The sequence below is a fragment of the Trachemys scripta genome, chromosome 3 (assembly GCF_013100865.1).
Source record: "Trachemys scripta elegans isolate TJP31775 chromosome 3, CAS_Tse_1.0, whole genome shotgun sequence".
Taxonomy (NCBI): Eukaryota; Metazoa; Chordata; order Testudines; family Emydidae; genus Trachemys; species Trachemys scripta.
Window position 1 is genome coordinate 146,020,040 of NC_048300.1, and position 24,237 is coordinate 146,044,276.

A 24,237-nucleotide genomic window follows, 5' to 3' on the forward strand; every position below is an offset into this window, starting at 1 on the left:
ATGTGACTGGGTGGGAAGACAGAAGAGACGGCTTACACTCTCTTTTGCCTCATCGCGCCCCCCTCCCCACAACCTGGGCCGGCAGAGGGCAAGTCCAGTCGGTTGTGCACTCTCCTGACAATAGGGCACAGCTACACTACAGCCCTGATGGAGGCTCTGAGATCGATCCACTGGCGGTCGATTTAGCACGTCTAGTGAAGACCTGGCAAATTGACAGCAGATCGCTCTCCAGTCAGCCTCCCACGAGAAGAGTAAGGTAAGTGGAGGGGAGAGTTTCTCCCATCGACCCCCATCAGTGTCGTCCCCGCAATAACTTGACCTCAGGTACCACAATGCCAGCTAGGTTATTCACGGAGCTGGAGTTGCGCAGCATAGGTCGATTTACCGCGGCAGTGTAGACAGCCGATCCCAGACGGTTCAGCTCTCCCTCGTTCATTGTGAACCTCGCAAGAAGCGTCTGACAAAAGCCGTTGGCGGCTCTCCCAGCGCACGCGGGGCTCAGCCCGTCAGCGCAGCAGTGGAGCGGCAAGGCCCCTGGAGGCAGGCAGTGACCAGCAATGGTCGCTGGGGGCCCGGCTGGGCTCGAGGCGCTCCCGCGCCGCGGTGCCCAAACTAGCGTCGTTCCCCGCCCCATGACGAGTTTGCGTCTCTGCACAGGACAAGAGTCGTTCTCGTAACGCACCGCAGCAGCCCACAGTGACGGCAGCGTGGCGCACGCAGCTTGGTCACGCGACGCCTCCACAGTGAGCGTCGTGCACCCCCAACTGGGGCGGGAGAGACTGCGCATGCGTGGGCGCACTGTCTCTCTCGCGCGCTCTCTCTTTGCGCATGCGCCTTCAGGGCACGGGCGGAGAGCCCCGGCTAAGCCGGAAGGGTGGAGGTTAGTGGAGCTTATAGTCATCGATTATGCGCCCTAGATCTAAGCAAGCCCCTGCCTCGCCTACTGCGGCGGCGCATGCGCAGGTTGGGGAGGGCGGGCGGAAGACAGTGTCCCGGTCACCCGGTTAGGGGAGCTGGTGACGTTTGTTTGTTGTTAGTGGCTTCGTGGGTGCGGAACTGTCCCTTTCCTCGCGCGCAGGCGCAGTTCTCTCCCGTTCCTCACTGGCCCGAGCGGAGGCGGCCTCGGTTCCCGAGCGGAGCGCTGGCTGCTCCCCCTCCTCGGCGGCCCCATGGCGGTGAACTACAACGCGAAGGAGGAGGCGGACGGGCACCCGTCGGGAGTGGGGGTCCCCGGCGGGGCGGGGAAGAGCCGCAAGCCGGATAACACGGCATTCAAACAGCAACGCCTGCCGGCCTGGCAGCCCATCCTGACCGCAGGCACCGTGCTGCCCGCCTTCTTCATCATCGGCCTCATCTTCATCCCCATCGGCATCGGCATCTTCGTCACCTCCAACAACATCCGCGAGTACGAGGTGAGTGAGGTCGGGACGGGGAGCGGCTGCCAGGGGCTGGGTGACCGGCGCTGGCTCTCCCTGCCCGGGTGGGGGGGCGGTTAGACGGGGGGGGGGGCTTTGCCCTGGGAGGGGAACTCGCTCTTGTGGTGGTTACCGGCTCCGGGGTCTCCCGGCTCCTGTTCTCAGCTGGTATCTGAGCTCGCGCTGGGCATCCCTCGTCTCTCGGTGAAACCCAGGCTGGCAGAGGGTGAGCGGGGGCGATCTTGAGTGCAGGAAATGTTCGGAAAAGGGAGCTGGGCTTTCTAAACCCAGGCAGATCACGTCTGGGAAATACCCTGTAGAGACCCAGCTGTACAGTACTGGCCTGGGGTGGGGATGTGTGGAGCTAATAGGTCTCAGTCTTCCATAATTTACCACATTATGGTTGAGATTACAAATGCCACTCTGAAACACAGAGAAAAATCCCCAGCCTGGGTAATAACTGGAAGACCCAGTTTTCCTCATGGAGCAGCCATTCTTCAGACCAGGGTCAGGTGAGGTAGGTTTTATAGGTAGTATGATAGTCTAGCAGCCTGCAGGATTAAAGAGGTTCTGCTGTTCTATTGGGCATTGCCAGATCCTCCTTGTCTCTTCATGCTGTTGTGGTTGATGTGGTTTTGGAGGTGAAGAAATGGCTTCTGTAGGAAGTGACTGTGTTTGTCAATTTGGTCAAATGTTAACGTTCTGTTTTTAATTACTTGTTTATCTCTTGCATTGACTAATGGAGGTTGAGAGAACATAGAGTGGAAGACTCAAAATGACCTTGCCTACTGCCCTGAGCATCCTCCCTTGATACTGATTTCTTTAGCTCAGTGGTCTCCAACCTTTTTACATCTAAGATCACTTCTTGAATTTAAGGATCTATCCTGCCCCTTTCCCCCCCCCCCCCCCCGAGGGTCCTCTCCCCCACCCTCCCTCACTCGCTCTCCCTCACTTACATATATGCTTAACTTTACCACTTTCAGTAGTCCCATTTAAAATAGTGGGATTACTCACAGTAATAAGTGAAGCACATATGTGGCTGCAGACTGAGCCCCTTAAAAATACACTTTGGTGTGCAGATCAAGTCATACCAGTTATATAAAAAACAGTATTGTTCACTTCTATCTGTCAATCAGTGGAGATAACCTCCTTGAGGAGTGAAGATGGAATAGTTGTGGAAATTATTTCATTAGCTAGATTGAAAGAGTGTCTGAGATTTTTCATTTGTATATCTCTGTTAAAATGTTAACACTACTATAATACAATATGCAAAGGAATATAAACATCAGACTACTTAAAAAAATAAATGAAACCCTCAAAGGCAAGGAATTTAAAAGATAAGGTAGAAATGTACTTCATGTTCTCCCAGTATTGTGTGTGTTCTTAATTGCTTTCTAAAAATATACATGCCTTTCTTCCCAGATTTGAGCCACACACCCCATCTCAAAATCAACCCTGAGCTGCTTAAAAGAACATGGTTGGATTTGATAGAGTAACTTTAAGACATTTTCTTGAAATAACGCTTAGGATGGACATGTAAACTCTAAATTTGAGTGTTCCTTTTAATGATTGGAACAAGAGTAAAAAGTTGTTGCTTCTAACACATTAACCACCATTGTAGCTTATCTTTTCTTTAAAGAAACAAATGTCCTTAGTTTTGTTCTAGAATAAATTATTACAACAAAAAATATTTAAAATCAAAGGGCAAATTTTTCAGAACATAGTGTCTGAAGTTAAGGTCTTAAATCTATATTTAGATAACTAAATTTATTTAGTCTGATTTTCAGAAAAGCTGTGCCCTCCCAGCCTCGATGAGTATGTCTTACTGCATCTGGAGCAAGTCTCCCAGCCCAGGTCCACAGATTTGTGTTTTCACGCCACTGTGATAAAAAAGCTGTATAAATGTTGCAGCTCAGGCTTTCTAATCTAAGAGGTAGGGTGGGTTTGAGAGCCGGAGCACAGTGTCAAAGCAGTATCTACACAGCTATATTTAGCATGCTAACACGGCCCTGCTAACACAAACCTGTGAACCTAAGCTGCCAGATGCAGTGAAGATGTACCTTGTGAGGTCAGTGGTGCTTCAGTTACTTAATATCTTTGAAAAATATACTGCTTTTTATATAGGTGTCTAGGACCTTGACCTAACAAACATTTGCACATGTGCTTAACATTTCTTGCATGAGTAGTCCCACTGATTAAAGTTAAACATGCGGTTAAGTGTTTTTGGGATTGGAGCCCAAATTTAGACTAAGAAGCTTTAATTGAAAGTTCCCAGTTGTGAAAATTTTGGCCAAGTTTCTTACATTTTGTGTACTAGTTGCCTTTTTGAGCTTGGTTGGGAAACATTCTGTTCATTTTCTTTTTTGGGTTCTTATATTGAGACTAAGACCATGGTGTCTATATAAATACATAAAATCTGCTAGCTGTAGAGGAATGTTTATTTAAAAATAAATAAATAAATCTGGTCCCACTGTGTTGTGTTGTGTTGTGTTGTGTTTTTTTTTTTTTTTGACAAGTTAAGGTTCAATGGCATGGGGTATACGTTGTGATGATAAAAGTATATATGCCAATGGGGATCATTCATTTATTTCCCAGACTCTTTAATGATTGTCTTTTTAAAGATATATAAGCAAATTTTCTTCTGCAGTCTAGCCCCCTTGTGCTACGACAGACCTGCTGGATTCCCTTGGCATGGGTAAATCCCTAACTGGCGTAGAACCATTTTAGTTGTTTTCTATGCCATTCTTGCAGTCCCTGGAGTGGAATAAAGGGTGTGGCTAGAATGTGAATGTGCCATGGCCGTTTCTGGCTTACATATTGTCCCTTCAGAGCCATAACTAGCTGGCATATTTTAGAGCAGCCTGTATGCCACTCTGAAATAATCTAGAACTGACAAATAGAGCCCTGCGCGGATTCAAAATTTGTATCTGCATCCGATCCGTGATCTGCAAAAATGATCTGCAGATATAAAGCAGATATCTGCAGATTTGCAGGGTTTTCTATATAAAATTTGGATCCACATCCATCTGCGATCCGCAAAAATGGTTCACGGATATCCGCATCCGTGGATGCAGTGGCTATAAAGCAGATATCCGTGAATTTGCAGGGCTCTACTAACAAAGGCACCAGGGTGAAGGAACAGGAACCAGCTCTTGGACTCACCTCACTTCCTCTTAGCTGTGAATGATAGGCATACCTGTATCATTTAACTCATATAATTTTTATGAACAATGTAATTTTTTTGATAACTACTCTATGGTTTAAAACAAAATGGACATGTTGAGCACTTTACAGATTTGAAACAACTTCATTTTAAAGTAAAATTTAGTCAAGTAATGTCAACATTTGATATCTTTATTGCTTATTTTCCAATAAAGCCATGTTTACCAAACAGTCGAATATTCTAATACAGTGGTTCACAAACTTTTTTTTTTTTTTCCCCACGGACCATTTGAAAATTGCAGAGGGTCCACTTAATGATCTTTCCAAATGTTGTTTGTACCATTAGTTAACTATTGTAAAGCGCTTTGGCTACAAGCACTATATAAAAAACCAATAAAAATGTTTTTTTGTTCTACAAATAAAGGCACACAACTCATATTTTAATATCAGTAGTCTTACCTTTCTAATGCAATGGATGTGCTCTCTCTCCCCTGCCGCGGCAGCCCCCAAGATGGGGCTGGGAAGTCTCTCTCCTGCCACAGCAGCCACAGAGCTGAGGCTGGGAAGGAGGGCCGTCTCTCCCTGGCAGCTGCAGCCCTGGAACTGGGGAAAGTCTCCCCTCTCACTGGCCGCTGCAGCCCTGCATGTCCCAAATTCTCCCCCACCCCCTCTTCTCACCCCACTGCCCCTTCACACCTACCCTCTATTCCCCCTAGAGGCCACCACATCATCTTACATGTGCATCTTCTCCAGGGTCCAGGCACCTAATTAGTGGAGCCACGCCTGCGCGGCTCCACTAATTTAAGTGGGTGGCCCTTCATTCTCTTGTGTGCAGCCACCCAGATGCGCATCTTAGAGGGAGCTATCTGCGGACCACTTGAATGGAGCTCGCGGACCACTGGTGGTCCATGGACCACAGTTTGAGAACCTCTGTTCTAATACATTTAATAGCTGTCTGAGTCAGTGAATAATTCCACTTCTTACTATATGCAAACATGTTTATTCCATAAAATTATTTATAAGTTACTGTGTCTTGTTCAAAAAATAACGGTTGTATTGGTTTTATTTATGAAGGGGGATGTATAAGAAAAAAATTAAGCATACTTTGTTAGTACTTCTCACTCAGCTAAATGTCGTATATCAATATAGGTTTCACACTGATTTCCATTCCAATTGTCATGAATTGAAATATGGAACCTTTCCAACAGCTTTAACATAACATAAAATTACATATCCTTTACATGAGTCGCTTTTCTAGCATTTTCTGAAATTCTGTTGAGGTCACACGAACATACTTCAGAGGATGGGTAGTGTGTTCATAGAAGTCCAGTTAAAAAAATAAATAATTTTGTTCAATGGAAAACAAGTATATGGCTAGCAAAAAGGTGTCTTCGGTGTTTTACCAGTTTCTTTTCTTGCTTTCTTTTCCTCTACCTTGGGAGCAGTGCAACAAGTGTTGGAATTTAATTTATTTAGGAATCATTCAGGAGCTGAAACATAACATTGAAAATCAATTCTAAAAGATACCTGATCCAGGTCTAAAGCAATTTTTTTAAACTATCAATAATATGATGTATACAGACTGGTTGTCCAACTATTGACTTTGTCGGGATGAACAAAATTGACCTATAACAAGGCAGTTAAGTGTGCTATCAATTATAGGTGACCCACAAATGAAAAAAAAATATGGGGTTTGTTCTTTCTCTTTCTGCATTACTGCTACTATCAATTACTGTTTATTATTTGTATTACCATAGAGCCAAGAGGCCCCAATCAAGAGTATGGTCCCATTGTCTGTATACAGACATGTAGAGAGAGAGATTTTCTACTTTCATAGAGTTTAGTCAGTTGTTTAAAGACTTGACATTTTAAAATATAACCTGCCTTTTTAACCCTAAAATAACAAGCTTTGTTTTTTATGTAGGACTTTTTGGCTGACTAGAGAATAGAGTGGGTTCTGAGTATTAAGGTCTCTGAAAGATACTTCACCATAGGTTTGGCTTGTCATAGGAAAACTATCAATTGTTGACAACAGGTGTCAGTACAATACTATCAGAGAGGTAGCCATGTTAGTCTGAATCTGTAAAAAGCAACAGAGGGTCCTGTGGCACCTTTAAAACTAACAGAAGTATTGGAGCATAAGCTTTTGTGGGTGAATGCCCGCTTCATCAGACGCAAGTAATGGAAATCTCCAGAGGCAGGTATAAATCAGTATGGCGATAACGAGGTTAGTTCAGTCAGGGAGGGTGAGGTGCTCTGCTAGCAGTTGAAGTGTGAACACCAAGGGAGGAGAAACTGTTTCTGTAGTTGGATAGCCATTCACAGTCTTCATTTAATCCTGATCTGATGGTGTCAAATTTGCAAATGAACTGGAGCTCAGCAGTTTCTCTTTGGAGTCTGGTCCTGAAGTTTTTTTGCACAATACTAGTTCAACTGCTGTTTAATTGCCTGTATAGATAAGGACAGACTGGGCAGCACTGTTACAGATCTATATCCAAACACGTTGCTGACAGAGACTGCTGAAATAGTGCTATTTCCAGGTGAACGCAGGGCCTAAAACTTGTTTATTTTTTAGATAACCCTATTTAATTCAATCTTCTTGCTGACACTCAAACCTGATATACACTAGAAAAAGTATTGTTGATAATGGGGGTCGGCAATAGGTTCAACTGCAACAATAGACCAGACAAAACAATGTTCAATTGCCTTTTGAAAAACCATCCAAACAATTGGTCAAATTATCACTGTTCTGTCGGGACACAGTGCACAATTCTTGTATTTACATACTTTGCAATAAAGGTTTGTTTAAAACACCAAACAGGATGATGAGTTGACCCATGTATATATTCTCTGATGTTTTTAACTCTTCATATTAATGTTGTTTGAATTACATCATTTTAAAAGTTTAGGTAATCCACAATCAATCAAATAAACACTGATGGTATTCTCAACTATCCAGTGGTAATCTATTCTTCCTAGCTTTCTTTAAAGATATGCCAAATCATTGTCTTAATTTCTTATATTAAGAGCTAGCCTTTCAAAAGCAGCCAGCAGCTCCCAGATTGGGGTCTGATTGCTTTTGAAAATCTTGCCTCCTCATTTAGGTGCCTAAATGGGGAGTAACAATGTATTAAGTAAACCTCCATGAGTTGATTTGTTTTTAGCACAGACATTCTTTTTTTATTTTTATTTTTTTTGTTCTATAATGTGAAAAATCCACTTGTGAAACCTTAATTCTATATGAAGTCTTCTGTGTGGGAATATTCTTTGGATTTGAGATGGAGTTGATTGAGAAAGAGCAGAGATTACGTCAGTCTGTTTGGTTTAGTAATCGTGATTTATGTCTTTTTCTCATTGTAACTCAGTATCCTCTTTCTCTTGCAGATTGATTACACGGGAACCGACTCTTCTAGTCCCTGCAACAAATGTTTAAATGTGTCCTGGAATAGCACACCACCTTGTACTTGCACCATTAACTTTACACTGGATCAACCCTTTGAGGTCTGTTACTTTGTGTGTGAATTATCATCAGAATTACTCTTAATTTTATGACAGGTTTCAAAGTAGCAGCCGTGTTAGTCTGTATCCGCAAAAAGAACAGGAGTAGTTGTGGCATCTTAGAGACTAACAAATTTATTTCAGCATAAGCTTTCGTGGGCTGCAGCTCACTTCTTCAGATGCATAGAGTGGAACACACAGACAAGATATTTATACATACAGAGAACATGAAAACATGAGTACCCAGAAGCCACCTACTACAGGACAGGCCCAGCAAAGAAAATAACAGAACGCCACTAGCTACCACCTTCAGCCCCCAACTGAAACCTCTCCAGCGCATCATCAAAGATCTACAACCTGTCCTGAAAGATGATCCCTCACTCTCACAGATCTTGGAAGACAGACCAGTCCTCGCTTACAGACAGCCTCCCAACCTTAAGCAAATACTCACCAGCAACCGCACACCATACAACAAAAACTAACCCAGGAACTTATCCTTGCAACAAAGCCAGCTCTGTCCACATATCTATTCAAGTGACACCATCATAGGACCTAACCACATCAGCCACACCATCAGGGGCTCATTCACCTGCACATCTACCAATGTGATATGCCATCATGTGCCAGCAATGCCCCTCTGCCATGTACATTGGCCAAACTGGACAGTCTCTACGCAAAAGAATAAATGGACACAAATCTGACATCAGGAATCATAACATTCAAAAACCAGTGGGAGAACACTTCAACATCTCTAATCACTCAGTGACAGACTTGAAGGTGTCAGTTTTGCAACAACAAAACTTCAAAAACAGACTCCAAAGAGAGACTGCTGAACTCGAATTAATATGCAAATTAGACACAATTAACTTAGGCCTAAACAGAGACTGGGAATGGTTGGGTCATTACACTAAATGAATTTTTTTTTCCCCCATGTTAAGTTCTCCTCACACCTTCTATGGGTCATATCGATTATCACTTCAAAGTTTTTTCTTTTGCTGCTACTTATAGCTCATCTCAATTGATTGGCCTCTTACAATTGGTATGGCTACTCCATCTTTTCATGTTCTCTGTATGTATAAATATCTTCTGTCTGTGTGTTCCACTCTATGCATCTGAAGAAGTGAGCTGCAGCCCACGAAAGCATATGCTGAAATAAATTTGTTAGTCTTTAAGGTGCCACAAGTACTCCTGTTCTTAATTTTATGTTCATGCCTTTTGCATTTTATCATTGCTTTTGTAAGGTATTGTACTAGCTATCTTCGCATCTGCTTAGTTAAGTCAAAAAAACTAAATTTTTATGTTAGAGGAACATCATATTTGCCTTATTCTTAAAAATTAAATCCTGTTATGCTCTTCTCTTCATCCATCAACTAATCCTGTGTGTTGTATGTCTTCTCCACAAACTGCATCTGGTGCAACAGGTTTGAATCAGGTCTTAATTTATTTATCATCACCCAGAAATGTTTAACGTTAACTGGATCCTTAAGTCACGAATCCATAGATTTACCATGTGAGACTTTGACAGTCTGTACTGAGTTTTTTATTAAATTCTCTTTCTGTTGCACCACTGATGGTACAATATGTAGGAGCATTCGCATAGACTGCCTGCTGATGTTTTAACTATCATTAACCAGGGTTAGATGACCCTGTTGTAAAGCTGCAAGTGGCCAGCCTACATTAGCACTCCTAGTCATTGATGGAACCACGTGGGTGGTAGTGCAACTAAAGGAGATTTTAACAATAAACTCAGTGTAAACAAAGCTTGCAAACTAGTTTTATGAATGTCCCTAAGGGCATTCAGTTTTACAAAAGTTTGGGGGTCTTATGTTTTAAAAGAAAATTTGAGTTTCTGTGTGAATTTCAGAAACACTCTGTATAATGTAAAGATTTGGAAAATTGAGACTACTTGTATTGTGCAATACCGTGTGACCAAATGCTGCCTGACCACTCCTGTGTGGTTAGTGAGAGAGACCCAGATCAGAATACCCAATAGTCCTGTGGTTGGAGCGCTCTTCTGACAAGTGGGAGACCACTGTTAAAATCCATTCTCCCCTTCAGATGGGATGGGGAGGAACTGAGCCTGGGTCTCTCACATTCCAGTTGGGCTAACCACTGGGCTAAAAGTTATAAGAAAGGTGGCTGCTGCTTCTCCATTGTTTCATGCAAGAATGGCTTAGGCGCTAAGCCGTCTGACTCCAGGAGAGGATTTTCCCAGCAGTGGATCACAAGCAGGCTTAGATGCCTCCCTGCAACCCAGATTTAGCCAGTGAAAATCCATGAGAAGGGGGAGGGAGGGCTTAGGATACACCCCTCTCATTGGCATCGCCCATTGACTAGGTTAGGCAAGGAGCCACCTAGCTTGCTGGCTTCTGTGGATCACAGCTTTAATCACCTATCTCTCCACATTCATTGTATAGAAAGGCTGGGCTAGACACCTAACTCAGGCTTTGTGGATTCCATTATTCTTTCAGTGATTTTTCTAGGTGCCTAAAAGTTAGGCACAGCAATACTCAGCATTGCTGTGCCTAAGTCCCTTTGTGGATATGGGTCTTAGTGTTGGATACGAGTGTGGGAAGCCCCTTGAACTTAGATATTGGCACTAAAAAAACTTTCATTGTTGCCTCTGAATTGTTAAACAGCGAATGTAAGGTATTCTTGATGATGACTTGTGATATGTGAGGTTAGACGGACACAACTTGTCTTTCAGATGCCAGGCTGAGTTTACAGTACTGGCAGTTTAAAACATTTTGTTTTGATTTGTCTTCTGAGCTAATACATTATGAATATTACTGATGTAGAATAAATATAGAACATCAATATGTAAAGATTTGTCAATTTCCTGCCTGTATCAACACAATAATGTATCTTATGGATCGTTATCTTATGTATTGGTGTTATTGAATATCCTCTTTCAATCTGCCACCTTGTGTTTTGCAGACCAATGTGTTTATGTATTATGGACTGTCTAACTTCTATCAAAACCATCGTCGTTATGTGAAGTCTCGGGATGACAGCCAACTAAATGGCGATAATAATTCTTTATTTGTAAGTAAACTTATGCTCAAGTCTAATCATCGGTAATAATTAGGTAACATAAATCCATACGCTGCAGAAGCATTTTCAACATTGAGGTGAAATAGACACTTTTCTTTGTGTAGTAGGAGACAGTGATTCTTTGACAATGTTATATTGATGACTTCATATATGTTACATTAAATGGACATTATATACTTCTATCTGATGGATTGTAGTACAGTAGATTAATCATTGCTTACTGCAAATAAATGTGTTCTGATTAGCTTAGATCTGTTGTGCTTTTCAGGCAGTGAAACCAGTTTAGCTCCATCTGTTCTGTCTGAAGTTTTATCTTTCACTAATGAACAATGCCCAGCTAGTTAGCAGTTTTCAGTCCTTAGAATTGGGTACTCAGATTTAGCATTCCAGTTGATTAGCTACTAGTTATCAAATATCAATACTAAAATGCATGTGTTCAAAACAACTATGTGAAGTTTCTCATGGCTCTTTAGGCATGCTTTGTCTTCTACAGGTGGTTTGGGAACACAAAAGATAGGGATAAATGGTCAGTTTTCACTGTGGAAAGAGGTAAATAGTGAGGTCCCCTAAGGATCTGTACAGGGACCTATGCTATTAACCCCATTTCTCAGATCATTTATGAATATGTTTAACGGTGAGGTGGCAAAGTTTACGAACAATACAAAATTACTCGAGATAGTTAAGTCCAAAGCAGACTGCAAAGAGTTAAAAAGTGATTTTTCAAACCTGGGTTACATGGCAACAAAATGGCAGATGAAATTCAGTGTTGATTGCTGCAAAGTAATGTACATTGGAAAACATATTCCCAACTATGCATACAAAATGATGGGGTCTAAATTAGCTGTTCCCACTCAAGAAAGAGATCTTGGAGTCATTGTGGATAGTTCTCTGAAAACATCCACTCAATGTGCAGCAGCAGTCAAAAAACCTAACAATTTCAGGAACCATTAGGAAAGGGATGGATAATAAGACAGAAAATATCATAATGCAACTGTATAAATTCATGGTACACCCACATCTTGAATACTGTGCAGTTCTGGTCACCCCATCTCAAAAAAGATATATTGTAATTGGATAAAGTACAGGAAATGGCAAAAAAGAATAAGGAGTATGAGGAGAGATTTAAAAATAGTGGGACTGTTCATCTTAGAAAAGAGATGGCTGGGGGGGATATGATAGAGATCTATAAAATTATGAATGTTGTGGAGAAAGTGAATAAGAAAGTGGTATTCACCTTTCACATAATACAAGAATTAGGGGTCACCCAATGAAATTAATAAGCAGCAGGTTTAAAACAAACATAAGAAAGTACTTCTTCACACAAGGCACAGTCAACCTGTGGAACTTGTTGCCAGGGGATGTTGTGAAGGCCAAAAGTATAATTGGGTTCAAAAAAGAATTAGATAAATTAATGGAAGATCAGTCCATCATCGGTCCATCAGCGGCTAATAGCCAAGATGATCAGGGATGCAATCTCAATCTCTGGGTGTTTCCGCTTCTGGCAGTGAGTGGTTTAGGGACTGCACAACAGGGGATGGAGCACTTGATAATTGGCCTATTCTGTTCATTCCCTTTGAAGCATCTGGCACCAACCACTGTTGGAAGACAAAGTACTGAGTTGGATGGACCATTGGTCGGACCTATTTGGGCCATTCTTATGTTCTTAATTAGGCCATATCTAAACTATGGGTGCTACAGTAGCCTAGCAGTGGTGCCATAGCTATGCCCTTTAGTGTAAGACATAGACTACAGTGACAGAATGGGTTTATCCATCACTGCAGGAACTCCACGTACCCAAGGGACTATAGCTAGGTCAACGGAAGCATTCTTCCATCAAACTGGCTGCATCTACATTGGGGATTAGGTCAGCATATCTGTGATCATAGAATATCAGGGTTGGAAGGGACCTCAGGAGATCCTCTAGTCCAACCCCCTGCTCAAAGCAGGACCAATCCCCAGACAGATATTTACCCCAGTACCCTAAATGGGCCCCTCAAGGATTGAACTCACAACCCTGGGTTTAGCAGGCCAATGCTAAAACCCCTAAACTATTCCTCCCCCCAAAGGTATGCTCAGAGGTATGGAGTTTTCATATCAGTAGCTATGTCAACCTAAGTTTTAAGTGAAGACTGGGCCTTAGGCTCTTGATAAGGGAGTTATTGGCTATTTGCGGCTCCAGCAGATACTTCCTTCTTTCTCTGTTCCCTGTGACCTTTATAAAAGGGTAGGAGAGTTCCAGTAAATGGCTGTTGTGCCACTGAAGTCAGTTTTTTTTAACTTGGGTGTTTTGTCTCAAAACAGGGCAAGTTGGGGGAAGTTGTTACCATTTTTACATTTTTTATTTTATAGTATCTATTGGTCTTACATCAGTATATAAATATTTTACTGTTAAGTGCCTAAGTCTTTTTTCAGATAGTCAACTTTCTCACTGGTTTAATGGTGGAAATATGTTTTAAATATATTTTGGTTATTCTGAAGCATTAGATCAAAAGCATACAAAAATTCCACTATATTGATTAAAAAAACAAAACAAAACGTTCTATTCTACAGTGTATGCCCTATGTGGGTTCTGAACTCTGATTTAGTTTTTGTTTAGTGAGTAAAAACCTATTACAATTAATATTAAAAATGATATTTTAAATAGTTTAGACTTGGCAATTCAAGTTGTTATTCAAAGGATGCAGAAAATGTAGTTTATAATGGGATTAGTTAGCTGCAGATCTTAACTATCTCTTCTTTTCTTTTAAACGTTAGTATCCCAGTAAGGAGTGTGAGCCTTACAGCACGAGTGAGGGTAAACCCATTGCTCCTTGTGGAGCTATTGCCAACAGTATGTTTAATGGTATGGTATTTTCTTTTAAATTACCTCATAAAAATATCAAGACACTTTTGCAATCTGGTACACACATCAAATTGTGCTATAAATTATTTGAAATTGATTAAAAATGTTAGAGGATTTTGGCTTTAAATTAGACAAGCTTTAACGGTGCAAAGCAAATAGATTTTGTTATGCTTGAGTGCGGAAGGGGAAACATGCTAGGGGAACTGCTACTGCTTATTTTCCTTCTGAAACTGTTTTATCAGATGCATTCAATTATGACAGCAACGATTGGGGATAACTTCCACGTGGCACTGGCTGTTAGGTTTATCTAGTATACATATACTACTGTATATAAAATAAAATATGGAGATCTGAAGGGTCAGAGTCGGGGGGGGGAAACATGGGCAAGCACAGCAGGGACAAAGGAGAGCAGAGGAAATTTAGGATATGTATATACGAATGCAAAAGTATGGGGAATGAACAGGAAGAATCAGAAATACCATTGAATCACAGTTATGACATAATTGGTGTCACACAAACTTGGTGGGATAATTCAGATGACTGGAATATTAGATAGAGGGTATAGCTTGTTCAGGAAGAACAGGCAGGGGAAAGAAGGGAGGAAGCATTGCTTTGTATATAAAAAGTGTATACGCTTGCACTGAGGTTGACAGGGAAGTAGGAGACAGACTTGTTACAAGTCTTCGGGTAAGGATAAAAGAGGTATAAAACAGGGATGATGTTGTGGTAGGTGTCTACTATAGACTACCTAATTAGGAAGAAGAGGTGGATGAGGCTTTTTTTAAAACAACGAATAATGATAAATAAAATCCATCCAAAAACACAGAACTTGGTGGTGATGGTGGATTTCAACTACCCAGACATCTGCTGGGAAAATAATACAGCACGGCACAGCTTATCCAACAAGTTATTGGAATGCATTGGTGACAACTTTTTATTATAGCAGGTGGAAAAAGCAACTGGGGGAGAGGCTATTCTAGATTTGATTCTGATAAACGGAGGAACTATTTGATAATCTGAAAGTGGAAGGCAGCTTAGGTGAAAATGATCATGAAATGATAGAGTTCATGATTCTGAGGAATGGTAGGAGAGAAAACAGCAGAATAAAGACAATGGGCTTCAAGAAGTCAGTCTTTAGCAAACTCAGAGAATTGGTAGGTACACAGTCAAGCTGGAAGGGCAAATCAGAGTGGGGCCCTGCATGGATCTGTCCTGGGTCTGGTTCTACTGAATATCTTCAAAAATTATTTAGATTATTACATAGAAAGTACACTTATGAAGTTGTGGATGATACCAAGCTGAGAATGGTTACAAGCCTTTTCGGGGACAGAATTAGAATTCAGGATGATCTTGACAAAATGGAGAAATGTTGTTAAATTAAATAGGATGAAATTCAAGAAGGATGAATGTGAAGTACTACACTTAGGAAGGAATAATCAATTGCACAAATACAAAATGGGAAATGACTGCCTAGGAAGGAATATTGCAGAAAAGGATCTGGGGGTTGTAGTGCATCACAAATTGTGAATCAACAATTTAAATCTCTTGCAAAAAAGTGAACATCATGCTGGGATGTATTAGCAGGAGTGTTATAAGCAAGACACGAGAAGTAATTCTTACACTCTATTCAGCATTGATGAAACTTCAGCTGGAGAATTGTGTCCAGTTCTGGACACCATGCTTCAGGAAAGATGTGGACAAACTGGAGAAAATCCAGAGAAGAGCGACAAAAATGATTAGGTCTAGAAAACATAACCTATGAAGAAAAAATTTAAAAATTGGGTTAGTTTATTCTGGAGAATAGAGGACTTGGACGGAGGTGGGGGTGGGGGGGAAATATAACTGTCTTTAAGTATGTAAAAGGTGTTTTAAGAAGAGGTGAGAAGTTGTTCTCCTTAACCACTGAGGACAGGACAAGAAGTAATGGGCTTAAATTGCAGCAAGGGTGATTTAGGTTAGACATTTGGAAAAACTTAACTATAAGGGTAGGTAAGCACTAGAACAAATTACCTAGGGAGGCTGTGGAATCTCTGTCATTAGAGGTTTTTAAGAATGGGTTAGACAAACACCTGTCAGGGATGGTCTAGATAATACTTAGTGCTGCCTCAGTGCTGTGGACTTGAAGATCTATCAAGGTCCCTTTTAGTCCTACATTGCTATGATTGTATGATATATTGTGTTCTATGAAACAATTCCATGATAGTCATGGCTATAAATGCTGCCTTCTCCAGTTTTATGGAAATATCAAATAATACCGAACAGATGAAACTAGAGTCAATTGAAGGTTTTTCTACCCCTTCTCTAACTTGAATTTCTCATATTAGATACATTGGAATTGTTTCGCATTGATAATGAAACAAGGACCCCTATTACTTTGAATAAAAAAGGTATTGCTTGGTGGACAGATAAAAATGTTAAGTTCAGGAATCCTTCTGGAAATACAAATAATTTGACAGCACTTTTCCAAGGTAAGATCTTAAAATTTTAAATTGAATAACAAAATACTGAAAACATGTCAAATGCATTTTAATAAAAAGCTATTGTTACTATTTTTTTTCCCAGCACAAGCATTGTAGTGGGCATCCTAATATAACTATGCTGTGGTCTGCTAAGAATACCAAGCTCAACACTTTTTTTGCCATGCAGAGAGATAGTTTCTGTCATTTTCAGAAAATCATTTTATCACGTGTGTCTCTATTTTACTGTAGTATTTTTATTAATGATTTAAAATCAGTACAGTCATTGAAAGAAACTGATATTTTTAAAATGCTGGAATCAGAATATGTTAGAATTCCCTGCCTATCTTTCTGAAATTCTAGAAAATGTCTTAAGTAAAGTTAGTGGTTTATCAAGCAAAACATAAATGTCATAAACATAAAAAGAAAAATCAAGGCATGCTATTCTAACTTTATGAACTCTTATAGGGAATTAAGTCAAATCCTTTATTTTATAATATGGATTGTTTTAAAAACTCACATTCACTGCATCTGACAGCTAACTAACTTGTAAATATTTATGGAAGAGTATTGCTCTATGTGAGACTGAGTGGGGCAATGCTCTTTATTTAAACCAAATTATCTTGAAAGTCATCGCTTTCAAGCATATGTTCATTCTTATCAGAGTTAAATGTTGTTTGAAACAAAATATTTAGCTAGCAATTAATGCTGTAGTGCAGCTAATGTTGCTCTTAATTACCAGCCTATTTTTAATATCTGCTTGTTTCACCCTTTCTGTTAATTCTTTGATATCTGGTTCTAACTTCTCATGTCATGTTTAAAGGTATACTGGCTTAAAATCATATCCATAAGGAAATTTTATTGTTTATACCACTAATAATGCTTTGGATTACTATATTCTAATAATGTAACTTTGTACCACTCAGACTACTTTTATTTTTTGTGTTTCACTTAGTTTTGGACCATTCTGACTTTCGGATTGTAATATGCTAACACAGTTTTGCAATTTTTGGGTTGCTAACTATCAGAGAAATCCTACAATTCTTTAAATACCAAAAGCACTTCACTAATCTTAAATTTAAAAATATTTCTATTGATAGGTTCTATAAAATCATTTTTTCCCCAAATCTAATTTTTTTTGACTGAAATTGATCTGAGCATGACCCTCTGTCCTCTGACAACTGTATTAATTCCTTGTATTGATTTTTAATTGGCCAAAACCGAAATTATCTTTGACTGCCAGTATCTGGAATTGCACACACACTTCAGAGTCTTAGGCTAGATCTACACTACAGGGGGGAGTCGATTTAAGATACGCAAATTCAGCTACGTGAATAGCGTAGCTGAATTCGACGTATCGCAGCCGACTTATCCCGCTGTGAGGACGGCAGCAAAATCGACCTCTGCGGCTTCCCGTCGACGGCGCTTACTCCCACTTCCGCTGGTGGAGTAAGAGCGTCTATTCAGGGATAGACCCCGAGAGGTCGATTTCTACCCACCGATTCAGGCGGGTAGTGTAGACCCAGCCTTAGAAAAAAGTTCTTAAGTGCACACCAGTATCTAAACCTGCAAGATATACCTCTTGTCTAAATATTTCTAGTTAATTGAATTCTTTAATTTTAGGCACGACAAAGCCTGTGAACTGGCCCAAACCAGTGTATATGCTGGATTCCGAAACAGACAACAATGGGTTCATCAATGAAGACTTTATTGTATGGATGCGTACTGCAGCATTGCCTACATTTCGTAAACTATATCGCCTGATTGAGAGAAAAAATAACTTGCAGCCTACCTTACAAGCTGGAAAGTACTCTTTGGACATCACATACAGTATCCTTTATTGAAACTTTAAAAACTGCTAATATCACCTGGAATATTTGAATGTATGTATTTATAGCTTTCAGAATGTTGTTTGTGAATAACTAATATCCTTTTTGTGCTTTATTTTATTAGTTGCATAGCAGAACCACATAGCATGTCTATTTGTAAATTAGTGAAATTATCAGCCCAGTTTACTACTTGTGCAAAGAAGACTGCTCTGGTAATTGGTTTGAAGAGGGCAACCAATTTGGAGGTAACCAGTTTGATATTGTAAAGAGTGCCCAAATGAATAACTATAGAAAAACCTGGCATTTATCAGACCCATGGAAACTTCCTGATCTAAACATTTCACATTTTTTATTTGTCCTCAAATGAGAACTGGTCCTTAGACTGTTTTGTAGGCTTTTGTGTTGGTTTTTGCTGTGAAAACTTGAAGCTCTGAGAATGTTGAGATGTGTAGAGACTTCTTGATGAGTTTTGTCAAACAGCCTGAGTTTTTAAACTTCATCAACTGTGAATAACTTTGGGTCAGGAAGAATGTAGGATATGTTTGTGGAGTCTGCAAGCTGTTTAAACCAATTAATTTTGGTTCCAGAAAATTAGAAGCTTCTGACACACTACAGTGTAATCTGTTTAGTTTAATTTACGAGTTCTCAGTTCCTGATCAAGAAATTCAGACGCATGCTGCTGCACAGATTTCAGGATATACAGATGCAGCCTGATCCATAAGATATGTAAATCAATCTTCTGGCAACCTTAGTCCTGGCATTTCTTAATTTTGAGTGCTTGACTTTGTAACGTTAGTCATTTTCTTTTACTAGTTTTTTTGTACAGAATGTAGTGGCAGTAATATGCTAAGTCCTTTAGACAGGTATAAAGACAATCATGCAGTTTAATACTTCACTGAGGAGAGAACGATAGTGCCTTTTGAGGAGGTGGTGGAGGCATGGCAATGCAAGCGAGGGATTCCAGGTACAGGGCTTGCATGGTAAACCCAGAGACAAAGCTGGAGGACCCTTAGGGCTTGTCTTCGCTGCAGAGTTAACTTGGGCTTTTACTTGGATTTTGTCCCTTACCTAGTTCATAACAGGACTAGAGATCTGTGTATATAGTCAGGATGCTTTCAGCCCTGGCTAGCTGGCCGGTCTGGGGCTATAGGCTAAAGTGCTGCTTATGCATGGTCTGGTAACCAGTTCACTTTGCAGTGTGAGCACAGGCAAATCAACTCAGGAACTACTAGTCTGCCATTGCCTTCCCACAATCCTCCACCAGGCTACATATTTTTGCTCTCTGTCTCTTCTGCATTTCCTGGTCCTAACAGGCCAAGACAAGCTCCTCACGCAGCTCCAAGAATGTGGCCTTCCTCATGTGGAAATTCTGGGCTCTCTGCTACTCATCCCAGATCTCCATGACAATATAGTCCCATCATTCTGCTTGTGGTTCTGCTCAGAAGCATTAGGTTGTGGGGATTCCACAGTGTTTAAAACCTGCATCAACTATCTCCACTATTCCATGTCTGCATTCAGCCTTTGTGATCTCCTTAGCAAGGCACACTGCTGCATTCTCAGGGTTACAAACTGCGGCCAGAATGCCCCCTACCAGTGTCATGCCTGCATCTGCTTCCAGAATGAGAGTTTCATTAATGCCAACCACAGATTTGTTGGATAAAGGCCATGCTACAAGTTAGAATGGAGGCTACAGACAGAAATCTAGAGTATGACAAACTGGAAATGGTTTTCTTCTGGTGAGCTAAGATCACTTCAGCACAGGTGCCCAGAAAGGACCGACAGGTTCTTCCTCAAAACACTGTGGCAATAGTTCATAGAGCCATGCAGCACTAAACCATAGGATATTACCCCAGAAGTCTTAATGCTTCACATGTGAGAGTACAGCTCCCAAGTGAACACAGTCCAATGGATGCACTCGAGTATAGTTGTGTGCTGTCGCCTTTTATGGCTGGGCTACGTCTATGCTGATAATCATGTCCAGATCCAGTCATCTCAGTTACTTCTACAGTGAAGACGTACTGAAAAGGGGAGAAGTAAAGCAGGCGGTTTGGGTGTAGTGAAGAGAGAAAGAAAGACAATGTGAAAAGAATAGGAAATAGGTGGGAGCCTTGAACATGGACCATCTCCCCCCACTTGTGTAAACTGTAGTCATTGGAGCTATGACAGTTTACACCAGCTGAGGATCTGCTTAAAATTGATCTGGAAAGTGAATGAAAGCCAGTGAAGGGGTGTAATGAGACGGATGTGGTCAGAGCAGCGGGTAAAGTAGATGACAGATTGAAGGTTAGGTGAGAATCCCAAATACCAGACAGGAGGAAGGTTGCAGAAGTTGATATTAAAAATTTATCAGGGTCTGTACAAGAGTTCTTAATCATTTGTGTGACTAGCAGCTGTGTACTGGTCAGTGAGAGAGCCTTATTGTTGTCTTTCATTTTGCTGCACAGTAGTGGAGAGTACATGAAAACTGAGAATGAAAATTAGGTCACTAAGGAAATCAGATATTTTTGGGAGGGTGTGTTACATTCTGTTACCAACTGAAATGATCTCATGTTTTAATATGCCAGCCACACTTCTAATTAAATGACTGGTTTTGGGATGAATTTTCCTATATGTTCTTCAGATTACCCTGTGCACAGTTTCGATGGACGGAAACGGATGATCCTGAGCACCATATCATGGATGGGAGGCAAAAATCCATTTCTGGGAATCGCTTACATCACTGTGGGGTCCATATGCTTCTTTCTAGGAGTTGTGCTGCTAGTCATTCATCACAAATATGGAAATCGAAACACTAGTGCGGACATTCCCAATTAATCTTGCATTCTGAAAACAAATGTACTGCATGTGCATCAAGGCCAGTCCAGAGTGGGCCCAGTTTTTGATAGCTTAATCTGCTTATATTGCTTCTGAAGCTGGGTGCAAAACTCTTTCTCTAAAGCCTTTCTTCCCCTTGCTGTGGATTGACTTTGAAAATGACGGGTATTTAATTAGCTATACTGATTGTATCTATGCTGACTGCATAAATGGTTTTCTGATGTTGATCTCTTCCTAGGCAGGCTATATGATCCATATAGCCCCTGTTCCCTTAATGCATCTGCTGCTTATTTCTGTGCTATGTAATATATCCATATGATACTGTATGTATAGGTTGGGTGGAGAAAGGAGACTGTTTTAGAATATTGTTAACCATTCACGATGTCAGTGCTATTAAAAGGAGAAATAATAAGTCTTTAATGTTTGTTCATGTCACTGTATTGTGTGCATAGGCTTTATGTTCCTTGCTGAGATGTTTAATATATTAAAGTTGTAAAATATTTTCTGTGTAAGTGTGTTATGCATTAAATCTTCATAAAGTGCTGTTACAAATTCACATAACTCTGTATTTTAGATAGTTCCCATGCCAGGCAAATCCGATAACATGCCCTGAAAATGTCAGGAGATCTGTCAACTGACTGTATGGGTGAATTTCCAAGTCTAGTTTCAACTTGGAAACCGTTGTTGAGATAAAAAAGCAGCTTTGTTCTAAATATTTCTTTTGCTTGAAGTTATATTTAGAACAGTTTACCCATTGTACTTGTGATCTTGCTCTTTGTGAAGATATTAATCAAGAAAAAATGAAGTTCTTTCCAATCATAAATCTGGGTGGAATAACTATCTTGCCAGTGGAGAAACTTCCTTGCCCTGCTCTAGTTAGAAACAGGGCTTAGATGTTCAGAGCAGTTAAGTGTTCAAATCCCAAAGTGAAAGAATTCATAGTTATTGAAATGACTATCCCTTTTCTTTTTACATAGATTGAGCTTGGCATGAAAGTCATTTAAATGTCTGTTACAGGTAGTGTACAGTATTCCCTCAAATCTCCATATTAAAACCGGTTTCATTTTTGTTGGTTCATTCAAAGTTCACTGTAAATTGTAAGCTACTGCATTCTAGTGATTTTAGATGATGCACATTATACATTGTAATTTAAATTGCAGAGGTTACTTTACATGTAACTGGCTTGATAAAGTATTTGAATATTCAATATTGAATAAATGCTGCAAATTATTTATGATGAAACTTTTGTCCTTAAACAAACTTATTTTCACCTGGATGAATATGTATTGTATTCTGCTGAATGAGATGTACAGTTTCAATGCAATTTAGCCAAGTTTTAGTATTTCTGAAATCATATACACTTGTGGCAAAAACTTTGTTCATGTTTTAGTAGCTTAACTTGTAGTCAGTTTCTGAAATATACTGTATTAGTATATCAGTTTTGAGGAGATCTCTGACCATTTTTTTTTTTTTTACTGAATTGCTTGTTTCTTTGTGTAGTATTTCAAGTTAGCAGTGAAAATAGTCAGTTCCTTTGTATAATATGTGAAATGAGGCAAAAGCTAAACCAATGATTTAGATAGTTTGTTCACTGATAACATACCAACTAAAATTTATTTTATGTAGTTGACTGCACCATAGAATGTGGCAGTGCAACACATGATGATTTTATGTCCAAAAGAAGAGTTTAAGATTTTTTTTTTGAAAATGTTGACGTTTCATAAATGTCATTGTCATTACAGAATTGGGGTATACAACTTTGATTAATATCTCCACACAGCATAATAGAAAAGCTGCACAAAAGATGTTAAGTTAAAAAAAATCACTTTAAACTATAGAGTAGTTGCTAGATCTTGTTCATTGAACTAGTAAGGGAACTTCTCTCAATTTCTGGTTATTTAAATATTTTGATTTTTATAAATGTTTTTTTTGGCTGGTATTTGTCAGCTCAATAAAGGTAAACTGAATATATTTTGCTGTGTTCATAATCAATATTTTAAATGTAAGGAACTTCCTCTTGAGTTACATGCAACAACTGAAATGCCATTTCAGGTGAAAAACTGATTCTAGCAATAGGTAAATATCACCGTTTTGACTAGTTTGAGAACGATATTTTCCTAGGGCAGTGTGTTTCCTCTGGTGTGCAGAATATGTAACTTCATTCCCTAATCTTGCTGTTAGTCATGACTGTCTCTTTTCCCCCAGCATTCCCCTGCTGAATGTAGCCCGTGTGTCCCTCTTTGGAGGTCATCTTAACTAAGTGGATCAGGTGAGGTACTTTTTGCTCTTCTTGTCAGAGTTAAGAAAGGGGTTTCCCTTTGTTTGGAGTAAATTCACTGTTGTACGTTCTCAATCTGAGGACCCAAATTACAAATAAAGCTTACACACCATAGTAAAGAAGAGACAACTAAAATAATATGAAAGCATATAATGCAAAGCTAAAACAAGCCCTGGTCTAGATTCTATTAGTAATCTCATAGAGGGTTCAAATATGTTCTTTCTATACGTAAACGCTCATAGTTTCACTTGAGCAAGTAGCTTCCATGGTCCTTACCTTGTTTCTCTTGCAGGTTGTCAGCATGCAATCTGTTTATAGGTCTAATTCCAGTGTCCCTGATTGACCCTTCCCTGGGCAATGTCAGTCTCCGGGACTTTAGTGCGCCTGTCTGGAGTCTTTCCACTTATACTTGGATGTGAGCAGACGTTCATCATATCAGACATCCTATACAATGGTATTAGCAAAAGTGTCCTCTCAGAATGTCTGTTCCTCATTTAACTACCATTGCACATTTTCCAAATTCCTCTAATTTTGGCATAGCTGAGACAGTGCACCCAGTGCAGGGTAGTAGTGAGTTTCCTTGAAGTTCGTTGTTGACATGAAAGTCTGCTTATGAAGCAGAATCTTCCCTTGAAAGAATATGTGGAGAGACTCTCTCCTTTTGCTCCCGTTCTCCAAACAAGTTCTCTGTGGTGTAATATCAGGTCCATAAGCTCTCTCTGGATCTCTTGTTAAAGCCCAGTTATTTGTAAGCAAGCAGATTTATGGGCAACCATCCAATTTCAAGCAGTGGTCCTACAAGTATCTCGCACATCAGAAGTTACTTGAACCTTGGGCCAATTGGGAGCTGCTAACTCTACTTGTTTGACCCACGGCTCTATTACCAACT

The 24,237-nt window shown here is 40.2% G+C and overlaps 1 protein-coding gene across 2 annotated transcripts; it reads left to right on the plus strand.

Annotated features, from left to right (window-relative positions):
• The first annotated feature begins 241 nt into the window (after positions 1-241).
• Positions 242-22,312, plus strand: TMEM30A (transmembrane protein 30A). Of its 2 annotated transcripts, XM_034766195.1 has the most exons (8): positions 242-256; positions 1,079-1,412; positions 7,962-8,078; positions 11,013-11,120; positions 13,884-13,971; positions 16,296-16,439; positions 18,051-18,257; positions 20,877-22,312. In XM_034766195.1, exons 2-8 carry the CDS (start codon positions 1,170-1,172, stop codon positions 21,068-21,070), a joined length of 1,101 nt encoding a protein of 366 aa, XP_034622086.1. In that variant the 5' UTR covers positions 242-256; positions 1,079-1,169; the 3' UTR covers positions 21,071-22,312. The 2 variants fall into 2 exon arrangements, with proteins under 2 accessions (XP_034622086.1, XP_034622085.1); XM_034766194.1 differs by lacking the exon at positions 242-256 and having other exon boundaries at positions 838-1,412.
• The last annotated feature ends 1,925 nt before the right edge of the window (positions 22,313-24,237 follow it).

Excerpts from the sequence above, each read along its gene's own strand:
- TMEM30A (XM_034766195.1), top strand. The coding sequence starts at position 1,170 with ATGGCGGTGAACTACAACGCGAAGGAGGAGGCGGACGGGCACCCGTCG. Across the intron at positions 1,413-7,961 it reads ACAACATCCGCGAGTACGAG|ATTGATTACACGGGAACCGA; the intron begins GTGAGTGAGGTC and ends TTTCTCTTGCAG. Across the intron at positions 13,972-16,295 it reads TGCCAACAGTATGTTTAATG|ATACATTGGAATTGTTTCGC; the intron begins GTATGGTATTTT and ends TTCTCATATTAG.